At 54.7% G+C, this 23,311-nt stretch overlaps 1 protein-coding gene across 9 annotated transcripts in view; it reads right to left on the bottom strand.

Annotated features, from left to right (window-relative positions):
• Positions 1 to 23,311, bottom strand: part of RGS3 (regulator of G protein signaling 3) — a 139,400-nt gene that overhangs the window by 6,646 nt on the left and 109,443 nt on the right. For all 9 annotated transcript variants that reach the window (XM_042913214.1, XM_042913216.1, XM_042913215.1 and 6 more), the window contains 2 exons: positions 7,928 to 8,866; positions 215 to 279 (listed from right to left, as the gene is read on the bottom strand). In XM_042913214.1, coding sequence (XP_042769148.1) covers positions 215 to 279; positions 7,928 to 8,866 — 1,004 coding nt within the window. The remainder of the gene's footprint in view (positions 1 to 214; positions 280 to 7,927; positions 8,867 to 23,311) is intronic.

Raw genomic sequence — 23,311 nt, 5'->3', positions numbered from 1 at the left:
CGGATGCTCAGGACCCTCGTGACCCTACCCTGGGGCCACTGCTAAGTCCTAAGATCCTCTTGTTCACTGGTGTCTGTCTAGGGAAGGACTGGACACAGCCCCTTCTCCCCACCTGGACCCGTGGAGGAGAGGCAAGTTTGAGGATAGAGGAGGAAAAGGGGGTTGGGGAGCCTCCCTGATTGCAAGGTTGAGGATCATGATCTTTGCAACGTACAGGTTTTTGCTCTTTCTCTTCCGAGAGGCTTCATCGTCATCCCCAACTGCGTCAGCCCCACTCATCTGTGGAAGAAAGATAGACACGTTACAGTCTGGGCATCCGAAGGCTGCTGCCTGAGCAAAGACAGGCTCAGGGATCCAAGAGCTCCTGCCAGCCATGCCACCCCTCTCCTGCAAAGCCCCCACCCCTCAGGTGAGGGACAGGGAGACCCATTACTGGGAACGGCCTGTCCATGAAGTACGGTTGGCTTGGCAGATCCCCCAGCCAAAGGCGTCTCCCCCTGGTGCAACTAAGAACCCAGGCTGCAGGGGAGAAGCCAAAGACACAGCCCGAATGGCAGAGCCAGAGACGTGGCGCTTAATCACGGCAGGCAGTAGGGCAGACTGGAGAGCAGGGCTACAGCAGGCGTTCTGCAGTGTGACTCAGCCACTCGCTGTCCCTCTGTGAGCCTCTGCTTCTTAATTTCAAAATTGAGATCATAATGACTAACTCAGGATTCTGAGGTCTGACAGAGACCTGAGATTGGTTGGCAGTGTGTAAAGTGAATTGTTGCACAAGCCTGAGAGAACCACTTTTGCCTTAAAGTTTTCCATGACTCCCCGGTGCCCCCAGGGTAACATTCAGACTCCGTAACATGATGCACAGGGTCTGGGTAGAAAGTTGCATTTTAACATCAGTTACAATTCCTTCAGTTATCTCTCCAGCCTGACCCCTGCTCCGGCAACCTCCTTGACCCTGCCCTCCAGGCAAATGGAATGTCTTCACCTGACCTGCCCTGTCACCTCAGGCGTTGCATGTGCTATACCTTCCATGGGAGACGTTTTTGTGACCCTCCCATCTCCCTTTACTCCCAAGACCCAGCCTCAGGAAAGACTTAGACCTTGGGTAGGCCCCTTAAATGCCTCCTCACCCGGGGAGCACCCTTAGACCAAGGGTGTGCCCCCTGCACACCTTTTGGGGTCCCCATCATATTTGAAATGGCTTTTTCTAAATCTGTCCCCTCTGCTTGACTGTGAGTTCTCAAAAGCAAGCCCTCTGTCCATCTGGATCACCTTCACGGGCCTGGCACACATTTGAAGCACAACAAGTATTTGTCAGGTGAATGAATGAATCAAGAGAAGGAAAGCAGACTGAGAACAATGAGTCTTGAGGCCCTCACTGCCTAAATCACGGCTTGCAACTTTATCCCCCACTGCTCCACTGGGGCCCACACTTCGCACCCCCCACCCTTTCCCTCCCCTTTGCCTGTGCTGTGTCCCCCCCCCCCCCCCCCCCCCCCCCCGTCCTGGAATGCCCTCTCTCCTCTCCCTCCTGCCCCGCCAATTCTCATCTCCTTCCGGTCTGTCATTCCTCTTCTCCCGACCCCTCCAGATTTCCACCATCGCTACCAGGGCTGTCCTCTGTTCCCTTTGCCCTGCTGGTGCTTGTCCATCTTCCTCCAGGGGAAACCCAGGGCCCCAACAGTGCCACCCTAGGGCAGGAGCCCAGGAAATGTTCTGGGATGGGAGAGGCGCTAGAACTCAGAGCGGGCTGGGCATGGACACTATGTCCCAAGACAAGACAGCATGCTACCAGGTGTGGACTTCAGCTCTGACTCCTCAGGAGCCCCACCCTGGGCCTCAGTTCCCTCATTTGTAAAATACAGACGGGCTAATTCTTAAAGTGCTCTTAATTCAAGTAAGAAAAGTGGCCTTATTCCAGATATGGCCAGCAGGGGGGGCTACTAGCCTCAGCAGAGTACCCACCCATGGATGGATGGATGGATGGATGGATGGATGGATGGATGGGATTAGAGCTTCGTTTATGGAACTCATACTGCAGACCAAACCCCAGAATGCGCATTATCCAGATACCATCTCGTTAATACTCAAGGTAAGTCCACAAACGGAGGCTCAGAGAAGTTCAGTCACTTGCCCAAAGACACTCAGAGTGTAAATGACAGCTGGAATCTGGGCCTGTATGCATTTAAGACCCGTGTTTCTCCACCAGAGGATGCTGCTACTCAAATGTAAGGACAGGGCACATTTTGAATACTCTCAGTAAAAGACTCAGAGGAAATGCCACATCCTTCCTGAGGTGGCTGCCCAGCCAGGGTTGTAAACACGTGTGTGTACGTGCACACGCAGGCACACACCCACCTCTGGTGTGTGATCCCAGAGCTTGGGTTTACAGGAAGTAAGTATTGATCCTATTTCCACTGACTGTGGAGGAGTTTCTTAGCCTCTCAGCTCTGACTTCTTTAGCCATAGCCTAGGTGTGGTGACAGCCACAGCCCTGGCTGCTGGAAGATTCGCCAGGATAAAGTCTAGGCCCTTGTGGCCCAATCTTGGTGGCCTCTGTAACCAGGGCTGCCAGCGTTCACTGCTCAGTGAGTCTTACTTCTGTCGCCCCGTTGCGCACACAGGCTGTAGTCACGCCTGTGCCCGAAGCCCCCACCCGTGGGAAAGGGCCACGGGCGCTGGGCTTCCTGCCATTCTAACCTCAGCTTCCGTACTTTATCGAGCCCACACAATGGGCCTGGGGACCACTCCCGCCCCGCTGCACCCCCAGCCTCTGCACTGCTGGGAAATGGGCTCTTCCTTCCACTGCTGGGAGGGGGTCATCTTCGGCAGGGACCAGCCTACACCGATCGGCCTGGTAGCTCAGGCCCTGGGAGTCGGCCCCCAGAGCAGCTAGGGAAACCCAGGCGCTGAGGGGGACCTGCAGGCCAGACAGAGAAGAAACTGAGCCAGAAAGTCAGGGTTCGGATTTCTAGCCCTACAGTGGGCCCCAAGGCTCCCCCTTCAGGAGCTGCAGTAAGGCCTGCCCAGTACCCAGCACACAAGAGGCCTCTCCCTCCCATCTCCCCACTGCCTTGCCCCTCCACAGGGCCCTCCCTGCTGAAGAAGTGGAGGAGAGTCCAGAACCACCAGCCCTCCCTTCACTCCAGGCAGGAATCTCTGGGGCCTGCCCAGCCCCCACTGGGCCTCTCCAGGGACTGGCGGCTCCCTGCCTCTTGGAATAAGAACTATAATTCTTAGTGTAATTATGACTATAATAACAGTTGTGGTTAAGAGTGTCAATTGTTCTAAACTGTCTGGATTTGAATCCTACCTCAGTGACTTATTAGCTAATTGACCTTAGCCAAGTTACAACCCCTCTGTGTGCCTCGGTTTCTTTATCTGTAAAATGGGGGATAATAGCTGGACCTACCTCCTAGGGGTATTGTGGGAATTAATTAAGTTAATACATATGAAGTGCTGAGCACAGTGCCTGGTGCTCGGTGACGATCAGCTATTGTGGTTATTGCTATTATTTATTGAGCACTCACTATGCGCCAGGCACTGAGCTGAAGTGCTTTAACACACTTTATCTCACTCTTCTTTACAACAATTCTAAGAGCTATTTGTTGTCCTTTGCCCCAGTTGACAGCTGAGGAACCTGAGGCCCAGGACTGCTCAGCAGCTTGCCCGGGGTCCACAAGCTGGCAAGTAGCAGAATTTCAGGTCTGGCTCCAGACCCCACCCATGATTGAGGGCTCTCATGAGCAGGGCGTCGTCTGGTTTCTCTTACTGGTCCTGACCCAACTTCTGGGGCCACCTGGCCAGGCCTGGCTGCTCTCTCTCTGACCTGGCTCTGCCTGGCAGACCCCGTAGAACCTTGTGGAAACACTGGATCTAAACGCTACACGTATTTGTTTAGACATAGGAAATAACTTCTTTAAGCTTTTTTAAAATAGGAGACTAGAAGGTGTAATCACATCTTGGATCTGGAAGGCATGTTAGGGGCCCTCTTGTCTGACCTCTGGCCTAGGCGAGAAGCTTGGCGTGACAAGGTTAGCACCCTCCGCTGACAGCCTCTGCCCAAGCCAGTCCCTGTAGGAGGAGCGGGGGAAGGAAGCATGGCCAGGGAGGGCCTGCAGCCTCTGTCTCCCAACTGTCAAAGAATGACCTATGACCCTGGGCCAAGCCAGGCCAGGCTGAGGCAGAATTCACTGGAAGCATTCTGGGCACCGACACAGATACACCCAGGGCTTCTCTGCCTCCCAGGAAAAGGCCAGGCTTGGGCCTGTGGGTCTGCCTGCAGGGTCACCAGGGAGCAGCCAGCAAGGCAGAAGTGGGCAGCAGAGGGCACTGTGAGGCAACTCAACTCAGCACAGGGAGCCAGGCGTTGGTGGGGGGGGGTGCGGGAAGGCCCAAGGGATGACATTGGTGGGGAGGTCTCCTCTCGGAACCTTAGGCAGCCCATTTGTAAAATGGCCCCGGCGAATGGACCATCTCTCAGATCTGTGTGGTTCGGATATTCCTACTCACAGCAGAAATCAGTGCACAAGGGTGACAGGTAGGGGGAGGAGTAACACAGGGACTGTCTCTCCTGTGACAGGCCACATGTGCTCCAGGCAGCCTCAGCTTAGCCACACGGCAGCACAATGACCAGCTGAGGGCCACACCAGCTGTCTGGCCCTCCTGGGTTTCACTTCATGACAGGATCACCGCCATGGACACAGCTTTCTACATAGAGCAACTCCTTAAATCTCTGGGACAACTCCATGAACGCTTAGCACTCCCATTTTCCAAGAGAAAATGAAAGCTCAAAGAAAGATATCACTTGGCTGAGGTCTCAGGACCAGGAAGAGGAGACAGAGCTGAGATTTGAACCTGGGGCTGTTTGACTCCACAGCCTGAAGACTTCCCTCCTTCTTTAGCTCCTGCCTGGAGCAGCCTGGAAACAGTGGCCTGTAGGCATCAGCTGACCCTCCCAAAAAAGCCAGGCCCCAGCCAGGAGGACGGAAGTCATGGCGGAACCCACTGCCTTCTCCCCGCCGCCAGTCACCACGCCCTGTCCCTCACCAGTCTAAGGTGTGCAGGGTCCGGGGTACAGCCAGGGAGGACTGGACAGGGTGAGGCCACTGTCCAGCTCCAGCACTATGTGCTCTGTGGCCTGGGACAGAACACCTCTCCCTCAGCCTCAGCCTCCCCGCTGGAGGACAAGTACGGGGGGTCCCACCTTACAGCAATGTTATGAAGGCCAGAAAAGGGAGCTGGAGGCACTTTGTGAATGTTGCCATAACTGTCACCACTCTCGCTCCTGCTCTCTCGTCCTCATCATCAGCAATGATTCCCATTTATGAGACATCCAGCAAGCTCTAAGTAGCAGGCACTGCCCTAAACACTTTACCCAAGTCAGGCTATTTAATCTTGCCAACAACCCTACAAAGGAGGTATTATTGCCATACCCATTTCGCTGATGAAGAAACTGAGGTTCAGAGAAGAGCAGGGATTTGCCCAAGGCCAACTGCCAGTGAGGGATAGAGCGAGACCAGGGGCTTGCCCAGCTTAGACCTCAAGGGCAGCGTTCTTCCTGAGGCCGACTGGCTGGCGTAAGCAGGATGTACACGAAGACGGACTCAAAGCAGGGTAAGTGGAAGCCACAAAACGGCAGCCACCATAGGGCAGTCTCTGAGGCCCCCGCCAGCTCAGTCACTCAAGCCCAAGAAAGGAAACAAGAGGCCAAAAGCGGGTGGGGAAGAAAGGATGCTAGTGAAAACCTTGGGCTCCCAAAGGAGGATGCTGAAACAGGACAGAGCTGGTCTGGGATGCTGGACACCCCACACACAAGTCATCTGCCCCCAAATAGGACCTGAGTTCAGCTGGTTTGGGGAACTAGAAGTGTGTGCATGAATGTGTGTGAATTTGTCTGTATATAAATATTTGTATTTACATACAGAACAGAACTTGGAGGGGTCTTGGAGAGAGGGTGCGGAGTCAGGATCAGGGGGCCCAGCAGGCAGTGAGGCCTGGGACCTCGGCGCCCTCAAGATGGGAATGGCCAGGCCTGGTCTGAGTGAGCCTGAGGCCTCATCTGGGTAGGGCACAGTTCTGAACCCTCTCTTATAGTAGCTGCATCAAGAAATGGCCTAAGATGGTGATACTCAAACTATGGGGAACATCACAGTCTCTGGGGGAGCTTGTTTCAAATGCAGGGCCTGGGCACTACCTGCTGGAAATTCTGATTCCAGAAGTCTAGGGTTGGAGACTTCAAAATCTATGTATTATTAACCTCTTCCTGGTGATTACAGGGCACATCAAAGTGAGAATCACATATGTTTGCTGATGAGGAAACAGATCCAGCCCCAGTCCCTTTGGGATTTAGTTCTAATTCCTGGGCCCAAAGTTTAAGGCCCTTTTCTGGGGGTTCCAGCCTGCCTTTCCAGTCCAGCTGCCTTGCAGAAGGTGTCCTCCTAAGTGCCAAGTTGGCCTTATTGCTAGTGGCTGAGGCTAAGAAGACCTCTGGGAATGTCCCAGCTCGGTGGGGAAATGTGCTGGAATCCATTAGTCATGCCTGCTACGGGTGTGGAGGCAGGAATGGCAGTCCAAGTGCCATGTATCTGTCAACCCTGCACTTTAGGAATCCTCTGCTCTAGCCAAACTGGCTTCTACAGACAGTTTGTCCAGGCCACGTCCACTTACAGAGAATGCCCGTCTCATCTTCTCTTTATTCTACAGCTGCTCAACCATCAAGGCCGAGCCGAGGGGCATATTTCTCTGGAAGCTTTCCATGATGCCCCTAGACCCTGAGGTCTTTCCTCCCTGAACTCCCACGTCGCTGGGGGTCAGCTGCCCTCCGTGGGCCCTGGCCACCCCCACCCACCCAGCTCACAACACTGTCATAACAACACCTTGCACTGTGCTGGCTGCTAACACCTCACCATCATCTACGAGCTCCTGTGCTAATGTCACCATCAGGCACCAGGTTCTTCCGTTCCATCCTCAACCATCCTGGGACATGAGTGCAATTAGTCTCTGCTTTTCACAGAATGACACTAAGGCTCAGATGAGCCCAATGACTCACCCAAGGCCGCACAGTAAATAAGAGACAGAGCCCAGGCGCAAGCTGGCTGGTGGGTTTCGAGGCCATGGTGCAATCTTTTCACTGCTGGGCCACCTTCCCGACCCACACAGATAACTCATTCCTCACAAGTTGAGATCAGCCTCGCAGATAACTGGGGCCCTGCAGTGGCACAGAGCACAGGGCCTGGCACACAGCAGGAAATCAATAAACACTTATTCATCTATTTATAAATATTTGCAAGAGGTGAATAGCATGGTGCTTAAGAGCTCCAGCCCCGGAGCCAGACTCTAATTCTGGTTCAGACAGTTATAAACCGTGTGGCCTGGTGCCAAGGGAGATAACCTCTCGGTGCCTCGGTTTCCCCATCTGTGGGGAACACCAATGGTATCTACTTCCTAGGCTGTTGTGAGCATTAGTGAGGTCGCATAAAATCGCTTAGAACAATGCCAGTGCAGGGGGAATCTGTGCTGTCGTTGGCTGATGGATTTCCAGTAGGACGAGGCCTGGACCTAGTCTAAATTATTCTACTACAGGAGACAGCTCTCCAGCTAACGTCTCAGACCTTTTTGATCCAAATGCACAATGTCCTGGGCGAGGCCACACCTGCTCTACTTTCGGCGAGGACCCCCAATCCAGAGGAGCTGTAAAAACACAGCATCTGGAGTCACAGAGTCACGGGCTTAAGTCTAGGTGCTGCCTTCTTGGTCTCTCCATGCCTCAGCTTTATTTTCTGTCAAATGGGTAGAAGGCTCCCTGGAAGGCTTAGAGGGGCGCAGGGGTGGGACAGTGAATGCTCATACCCTGCAGCTCTGGAATCCACCTCCCTCCTCCCTACCGCCTCATTTATTACCCACTCCCACCCACCCACGGCCTTCTCACCTTCCTGTGTCCTGTGAAAAAGAGGGAAAGGTGGTGCATGGAGCCACCGTTGCGGCCCAGTTCCTTCTTGAGGGTGCGGGGCGAGGGCATGGCCCAGGTGGACGCGGTGCCCTCCCCGTCCGAGCAGTGCAAGGTAGTGTCGGAGGCGAAGCAGGGCCCGCGGGCTTCCTGCAGCAGGCTGCCCTCGCTGTGTGTCCGGCGACGCAGGGAGTTCTGCACCCTCAGGGAGAGGCCCCCCTCGGCAGCCTGGCCCGCCTCGATCATGCTGCTGCGCTTGGCCTCATGGTGCTCTCCGTAGTTGTCATCACTTGTGTCCTCCTCTTCTTCCTCCTCGTCCCCCTCGTCCCCCTCCTCAGCCTCTTCTGCATCCTCCTCAAAGCCCAGGCCGCCCCCTTCCGCCCCGGCCTTCTGGCTGTAGGCGCTATCCAGCCGGACCTCGGGGATCACAAAGGCTGGCCTGGAGGCCACAGGCAGATCTCCAGGGGCTGCTGGCGGGTCCCCAGAGCTTGTGGTCTCCTTAGCTGGCAGGGGGACCTGATCTTGACAGGGCTCAAGCTCCTGAGCAGGGGGGTCCCGGATGACAGGGAGGTCTTGGCTGACTTGAGGGTCTTGGCTTGGAGGGGGTTCTTGGCTAGTAGGAAGGTCCTGGCAGGGAGGGACGGCAGGGGGTTCCTGGCATGGTGGGGAGTCCTTGCTTGGCCAGGGCTCCTGGCCTGGAGGAGGTTCCTTGCAGGAAGGTGAGTCTTTGCTGGACAGCGGTTCTTGGCCAGGAGAAGGTTCCTGGACAGAAGAGGACTCCTTATTGGGTGGAAAGTCTTGTCCTGAAGGAGGCTCCTGGCCAGAAGAGGGGTCCTTGTTGGGTGGGGGGTCCTCGGCACCCAGCTCCTTCCCTTCCTCCAAGGGCATCTCTCTCTTCTCATCCGCCTCTGGCTCAAACATCTGGGAAACAAGAAGCAAACAAGAAAAGCTCAGAATGAGAGGCTATGAGATGCCAGGCACCGTGCACGAGCCAGCATCACAGAGGCCGAAATAAATCAGGCAAAGGCCTGAACCCCACACCTGACACTCCACAGTCTAAAAGCTAAAGTGCCCCCCCCTTTGGGTTAGCTGTACACGGGTTCCCACCCTTCTCTCCTTGCTTGAATCTTCTGTCTGCTCTATCAAAAACGTGGTTGGTCATTTAGCGGGAGAAGGAGGAGAGGTAACCATGATTTTCTGGCTCCTATGGTGTGCCAGGGTCACGCCAGATTAAACACTCCTCTTGTACTGTCTTCCCAGCAGCCCCCTAAAGGAAGTGTCATGGTGTCCCTGTTAGTAAAGGAGGAGCCAGGCAGTCTCTGCCTTCGTCTCCACCAACTCAAGTCCCAAGTCAGAGCAATCACAAAGTGATAGAAGCTTAGACCTGGCCAAAGGGTATCTTCTACCTGAGCTAAAGTTCTAAAAAATCCTATTCAAACCAGACTCGCTCTGAATATTGAGGTATCTCTCTCTCTCTTCTTTTTTTAATGTTTATTCTTGCGGGAGAGAGAGACAGAGTGTGAGTGGGGGAAGGGGCAGAGAGAGAGGGGGACACGGAATCTGAGGCAGGGTCCGGGCTCTGAGGTGGCAGCACAGAGCCCGACGCGGGGCTCGAACCTACAAGCCACGAGATCGTGACCTTAGTCGAAGTCGGACGCTTAACCGACTGAGCCACCCAGGCGCCCCTTTAAGTATCTCTTTGAAACCAGTAAACTGGAATGAAATCAGAACTTGAAAATATTGCCCTATTTGGACTAAACAGATGTCCCAGGCACATGGGACCTCGCTGAGGGATCCTCCACCCAGCGATTTTCAAACTGTGTTTGGAGGAACCTCAGGAGTTCTGCACAGCAAAGAAAGCATTTCCTGTCTGACATACAACCCTCAGAACCCTTGAAGTTTTTGCTGGACTCCTACAGACTTCATTTGCAAAGGGAAAAATAGGGCCCCTGATGAAGTCTGAAAAGCAGCTTGCTCACAGGAACACTGGGGCTCGGAGAAGGCCAGGCGCGCTAAGGCCACACAGGGGAAGCAGGTCTCGAGGCCGGGCTGGGCCCCTCATCACACTCGAGGATTTGGAATGTTGGAATGAGAACTATCTGGAATCCAGGTTTCACCCATCAAGAGGCCACAGCTGTCTCATGAAGGAGAAAGTGGCCACGCGTTCCTGGCCACACGTGCACATGTGTGTGCCCACACGTGCACGCGCGCGTGGACACTGGCTGAGAATCTGAGAGGTAAGTACTCCCAGAACATAGGTTAGGAGCTCTCATTGTAGAGATCGTTAATGTCCATTTGACGGATGACAATGCTGAGCGCAAACAGCAGTGACTTTCCCACTATTGCACAAGCTGCCCGGGACCAAAAAGTTATGCCCAAAGCAGAGAAATCTTTTAAGCTCTGGGGAGTGTGTGACGGTGAAGCCTCAGCCAGGCTCGTATCTGGGAGTCCGTGACCCCAGTGGTAGGGTGCTCCCCACATGTGTCAGGGGTCCCACTGACATCTGGGAGCACCAGGGATGTGAGAGCAGTGTGGGTAAGAGCCACTGCCTGGGAGCAGGAAAGTGAAAGGTGTCCCCCCACCACCCCACCCCAGTGGAGAGGGAACTGAGCAAGGTAGCAGGGAGGACCTCAGAGGACTCTGGGATGATCTGGTCAGGGTTTGGTTCTCAGACACACCCAAAGACCCTCTTGGGAGAGGATTGTACCCTCCACCCAGGGACCCCTCAGACCCCAAAACGGCAGTGATCCCAAGTCTGCAGCACACAGAGGGGGAGGCTGAGGCCCAGAGAGGGCGAATCACACAGTGGGACTAGGGAAAGCCAGTCACTAAACCCTCTGGGTCTCAAGGTCTCCACCCATTAACTGAGATAACCAACATGCCCAAGTGACAAACCAGGAGAACATACCATAGAGAGTATAAAGTTCTTTTTTTTTTTTTTTAAAGTAGGCTCCACGCCCAATGTGGGACTTGAACTCAAAACCCCAAGATCAAGAGCTGAATGTTCTACCCACTGAGCCAGCCAGGCTCCCCAAAAGTATAAAACTCTTCAACGGGATACTGGTGGTGGTATCAGTGGTGACTAAACAGCGGATCTAAAGGGAAACGCTCAAGTCACGAACCTCAAATAGTGGCACATCTTGCCCATGGACTCCTGGAAGCAAACTTGGCCAAATACCCAGAATCAAAGTTGGTGATTGTGATGACAGGCCTCTCAGTCCAGAAATCTCATCTGGAAACTAAGGTCTGTGCTTTAGCCTCATCAGACTGTTCCCAGGGAGAGAGAAGGCCCCCCTGCTGACTGACAGCCCAGCCCGGAACAGTGACCTAGAGACAAGTCCCCAAACACCCGCACCAATCGGCTGCTCCTGCTAGGCTGGGGTTGGAGCAAGGCCTCTGGCTCCTTCTTTCCAGCTCATTCCAGAGCAGCCCAGTCCTCCGCCCCTCACCCCACCCGCAGGGAAGCATTCTCCTCCAGAAAAACAAACAGCCAGCCCCCCCATTCACCCACATTCAGTCCCCCTCCCCCTGGGCCAGACCCCGCCCCCCCCCCCCCCCCCCCCCCCCCCCCCGCCACCTGGAAGGACCCACAGAAGGAAGCAGCAACCCGTGCTCCTCAGGGCCTGGCACGGAGTGGCCCTGACGGGGTGGGGGGTGGAGGGGAGCAGGGGGCATTTCCCCTTTCCTAGGGGTGGGGGTAGGGCCGGCCCGTCCCAGCGGTGACAGAGCCTGAGCCCGCCTACCCCTCCTACCCCTCCGAAAGCGCAAGCGCGCAGCCACAGACCCAAAACCAGAAATGCAAGTCAGCCAGCCTCTGCCAATCCTGCCCCAAACGGAGGCCAAACCAAACAAAGCCAGAAGGGGAAGTGCCCCTGTCCCCATCTCCCCACCCTCGCCCCAGGCAGCAGAGAAACCACCCCACGAGCTCTCAGGGCTCCCAGGGTGCCCAGGGAGCCACGTTCCCGTGTCAGTGGTGTCACCCTCCGGCTGGGCACCTCTGGCAAGCCTCTTGCCCTCTTGGCCCCGTCTCCTCACCTGGAGCAGGGCCACGACATCACACTGGACTCAGAAGAGTCACACTGGCCCAGAAGAGGCATTTGATAACATGGTGGCTATCGTCAGTCCAATCTTATTTTACAGATGGGGAAACCGAGGTCTCAGAAGCTAAGGGAATGACCTAAGAAATTGGAGGCTGATTTAGTATTAGCACTCATGTCTCCTGGCTTCGTTGGGCCCTTATACACAAGTATGGTGGACCCAGGAGTCTACACAAGTGAACACTACCTGAGGCCCCTAACCTGGCACCCCCCCCCCCCCCCCACACACACACACAGGGCAGATACTCGCAAAGAAGGGCCTGAGCTCTCTGGTTCCTTCCTGTGCTCCAGGACCAGGCTCATGTGAATGCCCAGATAGGTTTGGTCAGGCCAGTGTTCCTGGGAGAGCTGGGGTTGGGAGTGCCTTGGGGAAGGCAGGTTCTGGAGCAAATATAGGAAATCTCAGAAATTTCGGCAGGGGGGAGGGGTGGCAAGTGAAGGAATTAGGACAGAAAAAGAGATAAAGGTGAGAGCACGTCACAACGGATGCCAGATGCGGGACTGTCCTATGAGGAACAGAGTGACACCTGCAGAGCCCTGCTACGTCAGAAATGCTCCGAGCAGCAGTGTGAGCAGGGTATGGGGGTGGGGGAAGGGCCACGGGGACACGCATGCATACAAACACACAAGTGTTCGTTCATTCTCCAGGCACTGAGTAAGGCCCTGAGAGGACAGACGGGGACAAGTCAGACACAATCCCTGCCCTCAGTTGAGCAGAAAAAACAGAGACTGGACAACTGGTCCTGGCGCGTCTGGTGAGTGCTCTGACAGGGGAGGCAGCAGCAGCTGGCAAAACCCAGTTAGGCAGCTTTGCAACAGGTTGGGGTGATAAGAATCTGGCCACGGTGCCCCAGAGAGATCGGCCTGCTGGCCCAGGGCTTTGGGTCCACAGTGCCCTGTGCAGCTAGCTGTCCCCTTGCTGTGGGGAGTCTGTATCTCTCCCATCCATCACTTCTTTGGCTTGGCTGGACCAGTGTGAATTCTGTCCTTGTCTTGCCTGCTAGAAGCACACAGGAAATGAGCCAGGCCCTCCAAATGAAGCTGCTGTTTAGGATCTAATCAAACCCTGCCCCCAGTCCAATCCAGGACTCAGAACAGGCTGGGAAGGGTGGCAGGTAGGACTCCCAGAGCATCTCCTGGGCCCCAGAGCCCTCCCACCCCTATACCTGCTACTGGGGTAGGAGGGTGGCAGCGAGCTCCTGGAAGTGACTTGCCCAATGTCACACAGCCACTAAATGTGGAGCCAGGTCTGCTGACCCCAGAGTCAACCTGCAGCTCTCACTCTGAGATGACTCATCACATCCACCACAGATGCCGGGCTCTGTATCTGCCCTCAAAAACCACTTCCTGCACTGGCTCGGGAGGTGGGGGTTGAGAATTGGGGTTTGCCTTTGTCTCCGGGTCACGCTTACACAGCTAGGATTTTACAGATAGAGCGCTGGACATAAAGCCAGAAGACCTGGGCTGGAATCCTCCCTCCATCCTTTGCTAGCTGTGCGACCAGGCTATGGCGTCTGGTTTTCTCAGCCATGAAATGGGCCATGAAGTGAGGACACTTCCTGCCACACGCCCCATCCTCCTCCCAGAGGGCTGAGGGGACCAAGTCTCAGAAAGGACAGGAAAGTGCTCTGTCAACTGGAAAGTCGCCAGAGAAAGGGAGAGGTTATTCAAATTCCTGCCCAGCGCCTCAGACCTCCAGACTTGACTTTTGAGACGGGGTTGCTCCTTCAAGTTTGGCATGTTCTGGGCTCCTGAGCAGCTCCCTGGCTTCTGGGTCCCTGGCATGGTGCTGGCTTCCAGGAACCTCAGCTGCCTGGCCAACGCTTAGCTCCCCCAGCCCAGCCTCGGTGCAGCTCCTCAGCCTGATTTCTTGACACGGAGAGGCTGGAGCCACCCCTGGCCCTGCCTCTGCCTGCCAGCTCAGGGCCTCCCGGCAGCTGTCCTCCTCCCCTGTCCCCAACCTGGCAGTTTTGGCACCGAACAAGGCGGAGACAGATGACACCGTACAGTGGAGAGAGCTCTGGAGACTGAGCCCTACCGCACTCACTGGCTGGGTGACCTCAGGTATAGCCTCTCTGAGCCTCAGTTTCCTCAGCTGTAACATGGGATTCATAACAGCTCCCCGGTGCTGCAGGAGGCGTGCTGAGCTGGTGTGCACCCACAGCGTGGCACCGCGTGGCCACACGAAGCGCTGGAATGGCAGCCACGACCACCGCAGGACCGCCCATCATCGACATCTCTCTCCTTGGATTTGCTCCCACCCATCTGACAACCCCATGAGGTCATGAGCCTCTTGGCCTGTCCGTGGGAACCTGTCCCAGGCTCCTGCCCCTCTCAGTCCTGCCTACTCCCTTGTGCACCCATCCGCTCCCCTGGGGTTCAGTCACCATCCGTGCCATCTTGCCACCCCCGAGCCCACACTGCCGGCTCCGACCTGTCTCCTGAGTCTAGATTCCAGAGGTGAGTGTTCACCAGGTACTCATGAAACAGCACTGCTCCAGAACACTGTCCTAGGCGTTGTGGGCACAATGGGAAATGAGAGAGACACAATCCCTGTCCTGGGGGAGCTTCCAGGCCAGAGAGGAAGGACTGACATGAGCCACATCGTCGGTCGGTCGCCCACAGAAACATGTAATAGATGCAAAGTGTGATCGCTGATGGGCAGGAAAACCATAGAGTGCCACAGGAGAGAATGCAGTGCCACGTGGGAAAGGCCACTCCGCAATGACACTGAGCCCCAGATCTGCTCGATGGGCAGGAGAGCGTTCACCAGGGACGCATGCGCAGTGAGGGAACAGAGGAGGCCTGTGTGGCTAGGGCCCAGGCACAGAGATAGAGACCTCCCTCTGCACATCCCGCTGGTGCCCCCAGCTCAACATGCCTCACGCTGAATGCAAGTCCACTCGATCAATGATGACACCGCCAGCTGCCGAAACCAGGGACCTGGGTTCCACCCTTTCTCCCTTTCCCTTCACTACCACCCCCACTACTCTGGCCAGCCACCAACACCTCCTGATTGTCCCCGGGAATATCTTCAGAATCACTCCCCCGGGGTAGGTTATGCATGTATGGGGTCAGGGAGTATACGGGAACTCTCTATACTTTCTTCTCAATCCCTAAAACTGTTCTAAAAACAAGGTGTATTAGCTTAGAAAAAAAATAATCTCTCCACTCCCTCCACCTTCACCACCACCACCTCCCCCCAGGACACTGTCATCTCCCACCGGAATGGAGGAGGACCTCCCGGCGGCAGCCCAGACCCCTTTAGCGGCCATGCCAGGGAGCCTTTTATGCAAATCTGACCCTGTCACTGCCCTGCTTAAAGCCCTGTCAAGGCTCCCCAATGCCCCCCAGGTAAGTCCCAATTCTGTAGCCCTGAGAGAGCCTGGAGTCTGTCTTCCTCTGACTTCACCTCCTACCACTACCCATCTTAAGTGTTTGATGAGAATGAATGGATGGATGAATGGATGAAGGAAGGAAGGAATGGGCAATCCAGTGAATGTCACAGGACCATCTAGACTCTTAGGACCTTAAGTGTGGCCCCTGAACCAGCAGTAGCAACAGCAGCTGGAACCTCACCTGAAATAGAGAATCTTAAGGCCTCAACCGACAGCTCCTGGTTCAGAATCTGCCTTTTACCAAGATTCCGAGAGATTAATCTGCACGTTAAAAATAGCACTGATCCAGACTATTGGTTCTCAAAAGAGAGGTACACTTTAGAATCACCGGTGGAGCATTTTAAAAATATCTGTATCTGGGCTCAATTCCAGACTTACTGGATAAGATTCCCTGAGAGTAGAGCTGGTATCTTGACTTCTTTCTAACTCCACAGATAATTCTGGGGAGCAGCCCCAGTTAACAGATAAGGTGAGTGGGACCGAGAGAAGGGAGGCGATGTGCCCGAGGCCATACAACAGAATCAGGACGAGAATGTGCAGACCAGAACTTAGTGCAGGACCAGTCCCAACAAACACCGCTCCCGCCATAACGGAGGCCCACGCAGAAGAGGCATGACCTCAGCAGCCCCTCGTCCCCAGATAAGGAGCTGGCAAGCTCCCTCGCAAGCTACCCATTCATGTTTCCTATTAACAGAGGCCCAAATCCAGGAGAGAAAGGAAGGAGGAATTTGAATACAGATGGAAAATTCTCCATCCCTAAAGGATCCCACGACTACACTCATGGGTCTGTTGGGGACTCAGGACGGCAACACATCACAACAGGGAGCATACCTGTTGACTCAAAGCAATAGTGAGGCACAGAGGAGAAGCAGCTCTTCCAGTCCAGAAACTCGGGACGAAGCCAACACACAGGGAAGAAGAACACTGAGGAATGAGAACTGAGGCGAACCCTCTTAGAAGCTTCCCTACTCTTGGTACTGCTACCTGGGTAAGCCTGAAGGACATGTCTTCAGGCCTGGCCTTTGGCGCTTCGATGGGATGCCCGGCACCATCCTGCATGCCCAGCTTCTCACTGGGCAGGGAAAGCAGTTCCCGAGGTATGAGTTTCCAGGACAAAGCTCCCCTGTCCGCACCTTGCCAAGCTCCTTCCCTTGGGTCCCAGATGCCACTGCTTCAGTGTGTGGGGGTGGCCTGGATTGGTGGCCCCCCACAGCCCAAAGACCCCTGCCACACACCTCAGCCCTCTTCTCTCCTGAAAGCTGTAAGAGTGGAGAGCAGGGCTGTCCCAGCTGCTTCCTGTCCCCACAGGGACCCGTGCCTCTGTCAGAAGGAGAGTGCCAAGCCCCGGGGGCCTCTCCTGCCCCCGGGGCTCTCTGCTCAGAACCAGCCCCCTGAGGGCCCTGCCACCATTCCCCTTCCCACCTGGCACCCCTTTCTCTGCCCGGTCCACATGTGTGTCCGCACGGACTCACTTTCCTATTGCGTCCCCCTCCTCAAGTGCATCTCCTTCCCATCCTCTGGAGCCCAGTGAAATGCTCCTTGGGATGCCCTGGCTAGGGGGCTCTCTGTATTCCTGCCAGTGCCCGGCCTGCCCTGCTCTCGGGGTCCTGGGCATGCCCTGTTTAGGCTCATCAAGATTATGTCCCCGGCTCACTCCCTCCCACCCCCACCCCCAGAGTTACTCAGCGAATACCTACAGATCTCCAGCCATGTGCCAGGGCCTGTGCGGGGCAAAGTGACAAGACACCTTCCCTTCCCGGAAGGTGCTGATCTATGGGGCAGAGAGCCAGGTGAAGGACCCGCGTCAACCCCCCACATGCCCATTGCTCCCCCAGGGGGCTGTGGAAGCACAGAGGCAGCAGGAAAGATGGGGATGGCTCTTGGAGGAGGTAATGGGGACAGGGATGGGAGAGGATGTCCGGGCCAGAAACAGAGATAGCATGGAACATTCGAGGAAGTGCAGGTGGTTCCATGGAACAGAAGCATGGATATGGTAAAGAATTTGGACTTGGACTTGGACCCTGAGAGCAGTGTTTACCGTGCTGCTGTAGAGATAGGGGAGGTGGAGCCGGAGATGATGGAAACAGAAAACAAAGAAAAAGATATGGGGGAGAGAGGAAGAAAGAAACCATAAATTGAGTGTCTACCAAATGCTGACACCGTGACGGTTGCTTTCCATACACTCTTGCACCCCAGCAACCCTGTGTGGTAGGGATCATTGGCCCGATTTCGCAAATGAGGAAAATGAGACTCAGAGAGGTTAAGGTAATGTGCAAGATCACAAAGCAAGTGAGCAGAGGAGTCGAACTGAAACCATGGTCAGCCTGGCTCCAAAGCCCTTTCTCTTTCTACTACCCCATGGCCTCCTTTCCTCCTTTCTTGCCCCTTCACCGCCCTTCCTCACCCCCTCCCTCCCAAGCACCCATCTGGGCCAGGCACTGTGCTAGGCACAGTGAGCGATACCAGACTCAGGGGCCCTGCTCATACCGCAAACTGCTGGAGACCGAGGGACAGATGTCTGACTCGCCTGGCGGGGGGCAGAGTGGGGTAGAATTCCGCACATCTGGTGACCTTCCCAAACCGTCTCCCTCCAGAGACCACTTCATGCGCAGGGTGAGCCAGAAGCGTGTGGCTTCTCTGTGATATTCTATGCTGGGCTGATCAAACAAAAAAACTCTGCCAAGCTGGGAGGACCCCAGGGAAGGGCACAAATAGCACTGTGGTCATGAGACCAGGATTGGGAATCAGGCATGCCTGGGGTCCAATCTCACTTCCTAACCCTGTGGCTGAGTCAGGGGGCACAGCAGTGCTCAGCCCACTGGGGGGCCCTCCCTCTCCACCGCTTGGCTCTCCCTCCTAGCAGGTACAGGGACCAACCCGAAATCTCAGGCTTCACTCCAAGCAACAGCTCTGAGAACAGAGGTGCCTTCAGAGCTGGGGGTCGTGGGTGGGGGAAGCCTAATGCTGGTGAAGAACTGAGGTCTGGAGGCAGACAAACCCAGGTTCATGTCCTGCCTCTGCCACTTCCTAGCTAGGTGCTTTTAACCTCTGGATAGGCTGCTTAACCGATTCAAGGTTCAGTTTTCTTATCTGTAAGTGGTGCTGTAAGTCACGACTACCTACATCACGGCATTGTTGGGAGGTAATCCACATAGTAAGTGTTCAATGAACATTTCCAATTCCTGTAATCAGACTTATTACTGTCATCACAGAGATCACCAGTCTCCTTCCTTGCATCCCACTCTGGGAGAGGACACTTGGCACATTCTTCCCCCTAAGATGGGGGCACTGTTATCTGTGCATTCCAGGGGAGGAAACTGAGGCCCGTAACAAAGGCCCTGGAGGCTGGAGAGGTAGCTGAGCCTGTGCTCGGTTTCCCCTAGGCTGGGTCAGTCTGGCTCCCTGTGTGGCCCAAGCCAAATCCCTCTCCTCTCCAGGCCACATCTTCTGGAGGGGGTCTGTCCAGCACTGAATCTCAGCCAGCCTGGAGGAATCAGGGCTCAAGGTATGGTCAGGTCTCCTTGTGGGCACATGGAGGGCAGGAGGAGAAGAAAGCACCCCCTCTTCAGAGACCCCAACGCTTGTCTGTCCGCCCCAGTTCCTAAAATATTCTTCTTTCAGGGCCTTCAGTGCCGGGGGCACTGGGTGGGGGGAGTTGAGGGAGGAGGCTCTTCCATTCCAGGATGCCAGAATGGGTATCTGGCCACAATCCATCGGTGGTTACCTCCAAGGCCCTCCCCAGCACGCTGTGACCTCCACCCCTGCCTCTCTGAAGCAGACACGCTTTCTGTTAAGGGATGACATTGACGCTGGGTTTATCTGGGGTTGCAGTTCCAAAACCATCCTTCTGGCCTCCTCCTGGCCTGGGACTCTCTCTCTCATCTCCCTCACACGGACCTGATTATATTCCTCTCCTGCTGCAAACCCTTCTATCCCTCTAGGATAGTCCCAGCTCCTTACCCTGTGTGTTCGGCCCCTGCCACCTGACCTCCGGCCACGCCATTTCTCTTCCCCCAGCCAGTCTAAACTAGTTGTAGTTCCCCAAACACACTCCACTCTCAGGCACCTCGAAACCTCTCCTCACTGTACTTCCTACCTAGAACACCCTGCCCTCCCTTGTCCACCGGGCAAACTCCTACTGATCCTTCAAAATTGAGCTCACCCACACGTGTATTGTCCCCTTGATTGCCGACAAAGATGATGATGCCCTAGAGTGAGAGAGGATGGTGTTTTCATTAATTGGATAGCCACCCTGAGAAAATGAGTCTTGACCTCACCATCCACCATACATAAGAATCTATTTCAAGTAGATTTTGGATCTAAATATGAAACATAAAACGACAGAATATCTGGAAGATAACATAGAACACACCCACAACTTGGTAACAGGCAAAGAAACGGGATTCGATCGGCCCTCTCGGTAAAGAAAAAGACTGACAAGTTGGACTGCATTAAGAACTTCTGTACTTCAGAGGATACCCTCGTCAAAAGAATGAAAAGGTAAGACGCAGAGCAAAAGGAGATGTTTGCAATGTCTATATCCCACAATGAAAATATACCCAGAATATTTTTTAAGCTTCCACAAGCCAATAAGAAAAAGACAGACAACCCAATAGAAAATGTGGCGGGGGCGGGGGGGAGAGGAGGGTTACACGTGAACAGGTGCTTCACTAACAGGTGGCCAATGAACATATGGAAAGGTCCCAAACCTCATTAGTCACCAAGGAAATGCAAATTAAAAAACCATATGTAGTTATCACAATATCTAATACTGGTTGGTGTGGTGGTGGTAAGGATGTGGAGTAACAGAAGCTCTCTCCTACACAGCTCAAAGAGGGCAATGGTGTCAAGCCTGGGAAATTATATGATAGTATCTACTAAAGCTAATTATATACCACTTTATGACTCAGCAGTTGTAAACCTTAGGTATTTACCCAGCAGAAAAGTAGATACAGCCTATCAAAAGACATCTATGAGATTCTTCAGAGCAGTACTCTTCATTTTAAACTCAAGCTGGAAACAAGCCAAATGTTCATCACCAGGAGAAATGAACAAATTGCAACATCGTCACACAACGAAATATCCTACAACAGTGAGAAGGAACAAAATAAAACTGCATACAGTTACGTTGACAAGTCTCATCATCAAAATGCAGACCCAAAGAAGTCAGCATAAAAGAGTGCATGCTTGGGGCGCATGGGTGGCTCAGTTGGTTGAGTGTGTACAACTTCCGCTCAGGTCATGATCTTGTAGTTCGTGAGTTCGAGCCCCAAGTCGGGCTCTGTGCTGACAGCTCAGAGCCTGGAGCCTGCTTCGGATTCTGTGTCTCCGTCCCTCTCTCTGCCCCTCCCCCACTCACACTCTGTCTCTCTCTCTCTAAAAAAATAAATAAACATTTTTTAAAAAGTTTTAAAAAGAGTGCATGCTTGGTGATTCCAGGTATACAAAGTTCAAAATCAGGCAACACTAATCAATGAGAGAAGGGCAGGACAGAGGTTATGTTTGAGGTGGTAGTGACTGAAAGGGGAGGGTGCAGGGGTATTTCTTGGGTACTAGAATATTCTATTTCTTGACCTGGAGAGTTTGTTCACTTTGTGAAAATTCATCAGCTGTGTAGTTCCAACCATTTTGAAACTATGTTGCATTTCAACGGAGAAATTTATTTAAAGACAAACAAAAGCCCTCATCCTGGTGTCCCCCTGTTCCCTCCTTCCTCCATGAGCCCCTCTCCTTGGTGCACATCTCTGATAGCACATTCGGACTCCCCCAAAAGCCGCTGCACCACCTCCTGTTTCCAGAACACCAACTCCGTGTCAGACCCCACGCCAAGCGCCTCACTTCGCCCACATCATCTTGTTCAAGAACAGCCACTGTGAGGTGACATGCGAGTGGCACTCAGCCACTGCCACGACTCAGCGTTAGTGCACACGGAGCGCTTCATGCACACACATCATCTCATTCAACCAGTGAGGCCGGGCCATTGCCTGAAGAGACTCAGGCAAGGAGAGAGAGGTTCAGTGTCTTGCCCAAGGGCACACAGCTGTACCACGCGTGGGAGAGCCTGTTCTCTCTCCAGTCCAGAGCCCACGCACCTGTACGAAGCACACTACACAGCCTCCCCCTGGGATTAGAAGGAACAGTGCCTGGACACACACAGGTGATTTCTGTGGCTAGGCGGGAACCGCGTCTACACTGCAGAAGGGTGGAGAGACCGGGACAGAGACCTGCTCCTTCGATGGACAAGCACCCATGCATCCAGACTCAGCCTCACCTCCTGCAGGAAGTTTTGCTGTGGCTCCCAGGCTGGGTTGGAAGCTTCCTCAGGGTTCCTCCCTCCCCAAGTCTCCGCATCAGAGCTGTGTTGCTACCATCCATCACATGCCCATCGTTGGCACTGGATTGAAGATTGGGCCCTTTATGTCTATACCTCTAGTACCTGGCCGATGCATGGTACCTAGCAAGTATTTAACAAGTGTGGAAGGGAGGGAGGGAGGCAGAGCAGACAAGTTCAGAGCTGTTACTGAGTGAGATCAGCTGGGAACTCCATTAATCAAGGTCCGAGCAGTGATGGTTTCAGTGTCCTGGATGGGCATTGGTTGCAGCCCCTGACTTAAGGAGAAGCACGGCCACACGACCTTCCGTTCCACGGCCCTCCTCCCACCCCCGGCTGCCCCCACCTTATCTCCAAGGTTGTGGCCAGCCAGCTGGCTCCCAGAGGCTCTGCCCTGCTCTTTCTCCCCTCCCCCCATGTTCCCCCACCTTCTGCCACCGTGCCCTGAGAGCCTGATTCCACTATTGGCCTGAGGCTAACCCCACCAGGAGGTAACTGAGGACACCAGAGAGCCCTGGCCACGCAGAGAAAGGCATGCCCGGTTCCAAATAACTTACTACACCCCCTGCCTTTCTAAGTTGGGAGCCGCTGACAGTTCTCCAGCAGCAGCCTGATCTATGGTGCCAGGTGCAAGCAGGCTGGCCCATCACAGGCAAGGGAAGGGGACAAGCCCCGGGCCATCTGGAACAGAGAGCACACCTGGCAGCTATCCATACATCTGGAGTGATGGTCAAGGCCCACCGCCAGAGAAAGAGGGTAAGAGGGTCTCTTGGGAGCCCGCCCCCCTCCTCTGTGCCTGGAGGCTCCGATCTGCCAAGCACCTCCTGGCCCCAGCACCCCTCTCCCCAGTCCTGCCCCACTCCCACCCCAATCCCAGACGCCTGGGTGCAGCTGGCTGTGCAGGAGAAGGTGGCAGCTCCCTGGGGCTGAGCCTGGCTGGCCTGCTGTGAGTGGCTCCAGCCTCTCTGGGCTTAGCGGGCTGAGCCATAAGCAGCCTTGTTTATCCCTGGGAGGAATGACGGTTTTCCCTGAGCAATGACATCTTGGAAACGGCCTGGCTCCACAAACAACAACAAACCTCCCAGCCCTGGCCTGGGCTCCAGCCTGCATGAGAAGGCCTCTGACCAAAACTGCCTGAATAGCAGGTTAGGGGCTGCTTTCCTGCTAAGCCAGACCCTGGCCTTGACCAGTAACGCTCAGAAGAGAAGAGGGTCTACAGAGACTCAAAGAACTGGGTGGCTGCAAGGTCCAGCTCCTGGTTGCTCCAAAGGGGAAACTGAGCCGGGGTGGGGGGGGTTGCGGAATTTTGCCTGAGATCATCCAGTGAGTAGGAGCTAGAATGTGCCTCAGTCTCTGGCCTGTTGGCCAAGCAAGAGCTTTCTCTACTGCACATAGTTTTTCAGAGGAAAGCCAGGTTCTAGCTGGTAAGCCAGAGGGGTTCTAGAAAGGAATGTGTCACTGGGGAGTCTGAAAAAGGGGGGACATCAAGATGAAAGCCAGGTACTCTGAGTCATCCAGTTGGTGTGACACAGAGATTTGA

The sequence above is a fragment of the Panthera leo genome, chromosome D4, assembly GCF_018350215.1.
Source record: "Panthera leo isolate Ple1 chromosome D4, P.leo_Ple1_pat1.1, whole genome shotgun sequence".
Taxonomy (NCBI): Eukaryota; Metazoa; Chordata; class Mammalia; order Carnivora; family Felidae; genus Panthera; species Panthera leo.
This window is presented reverse-complemented; position numbering and strand designations above follow the sequence as displayed.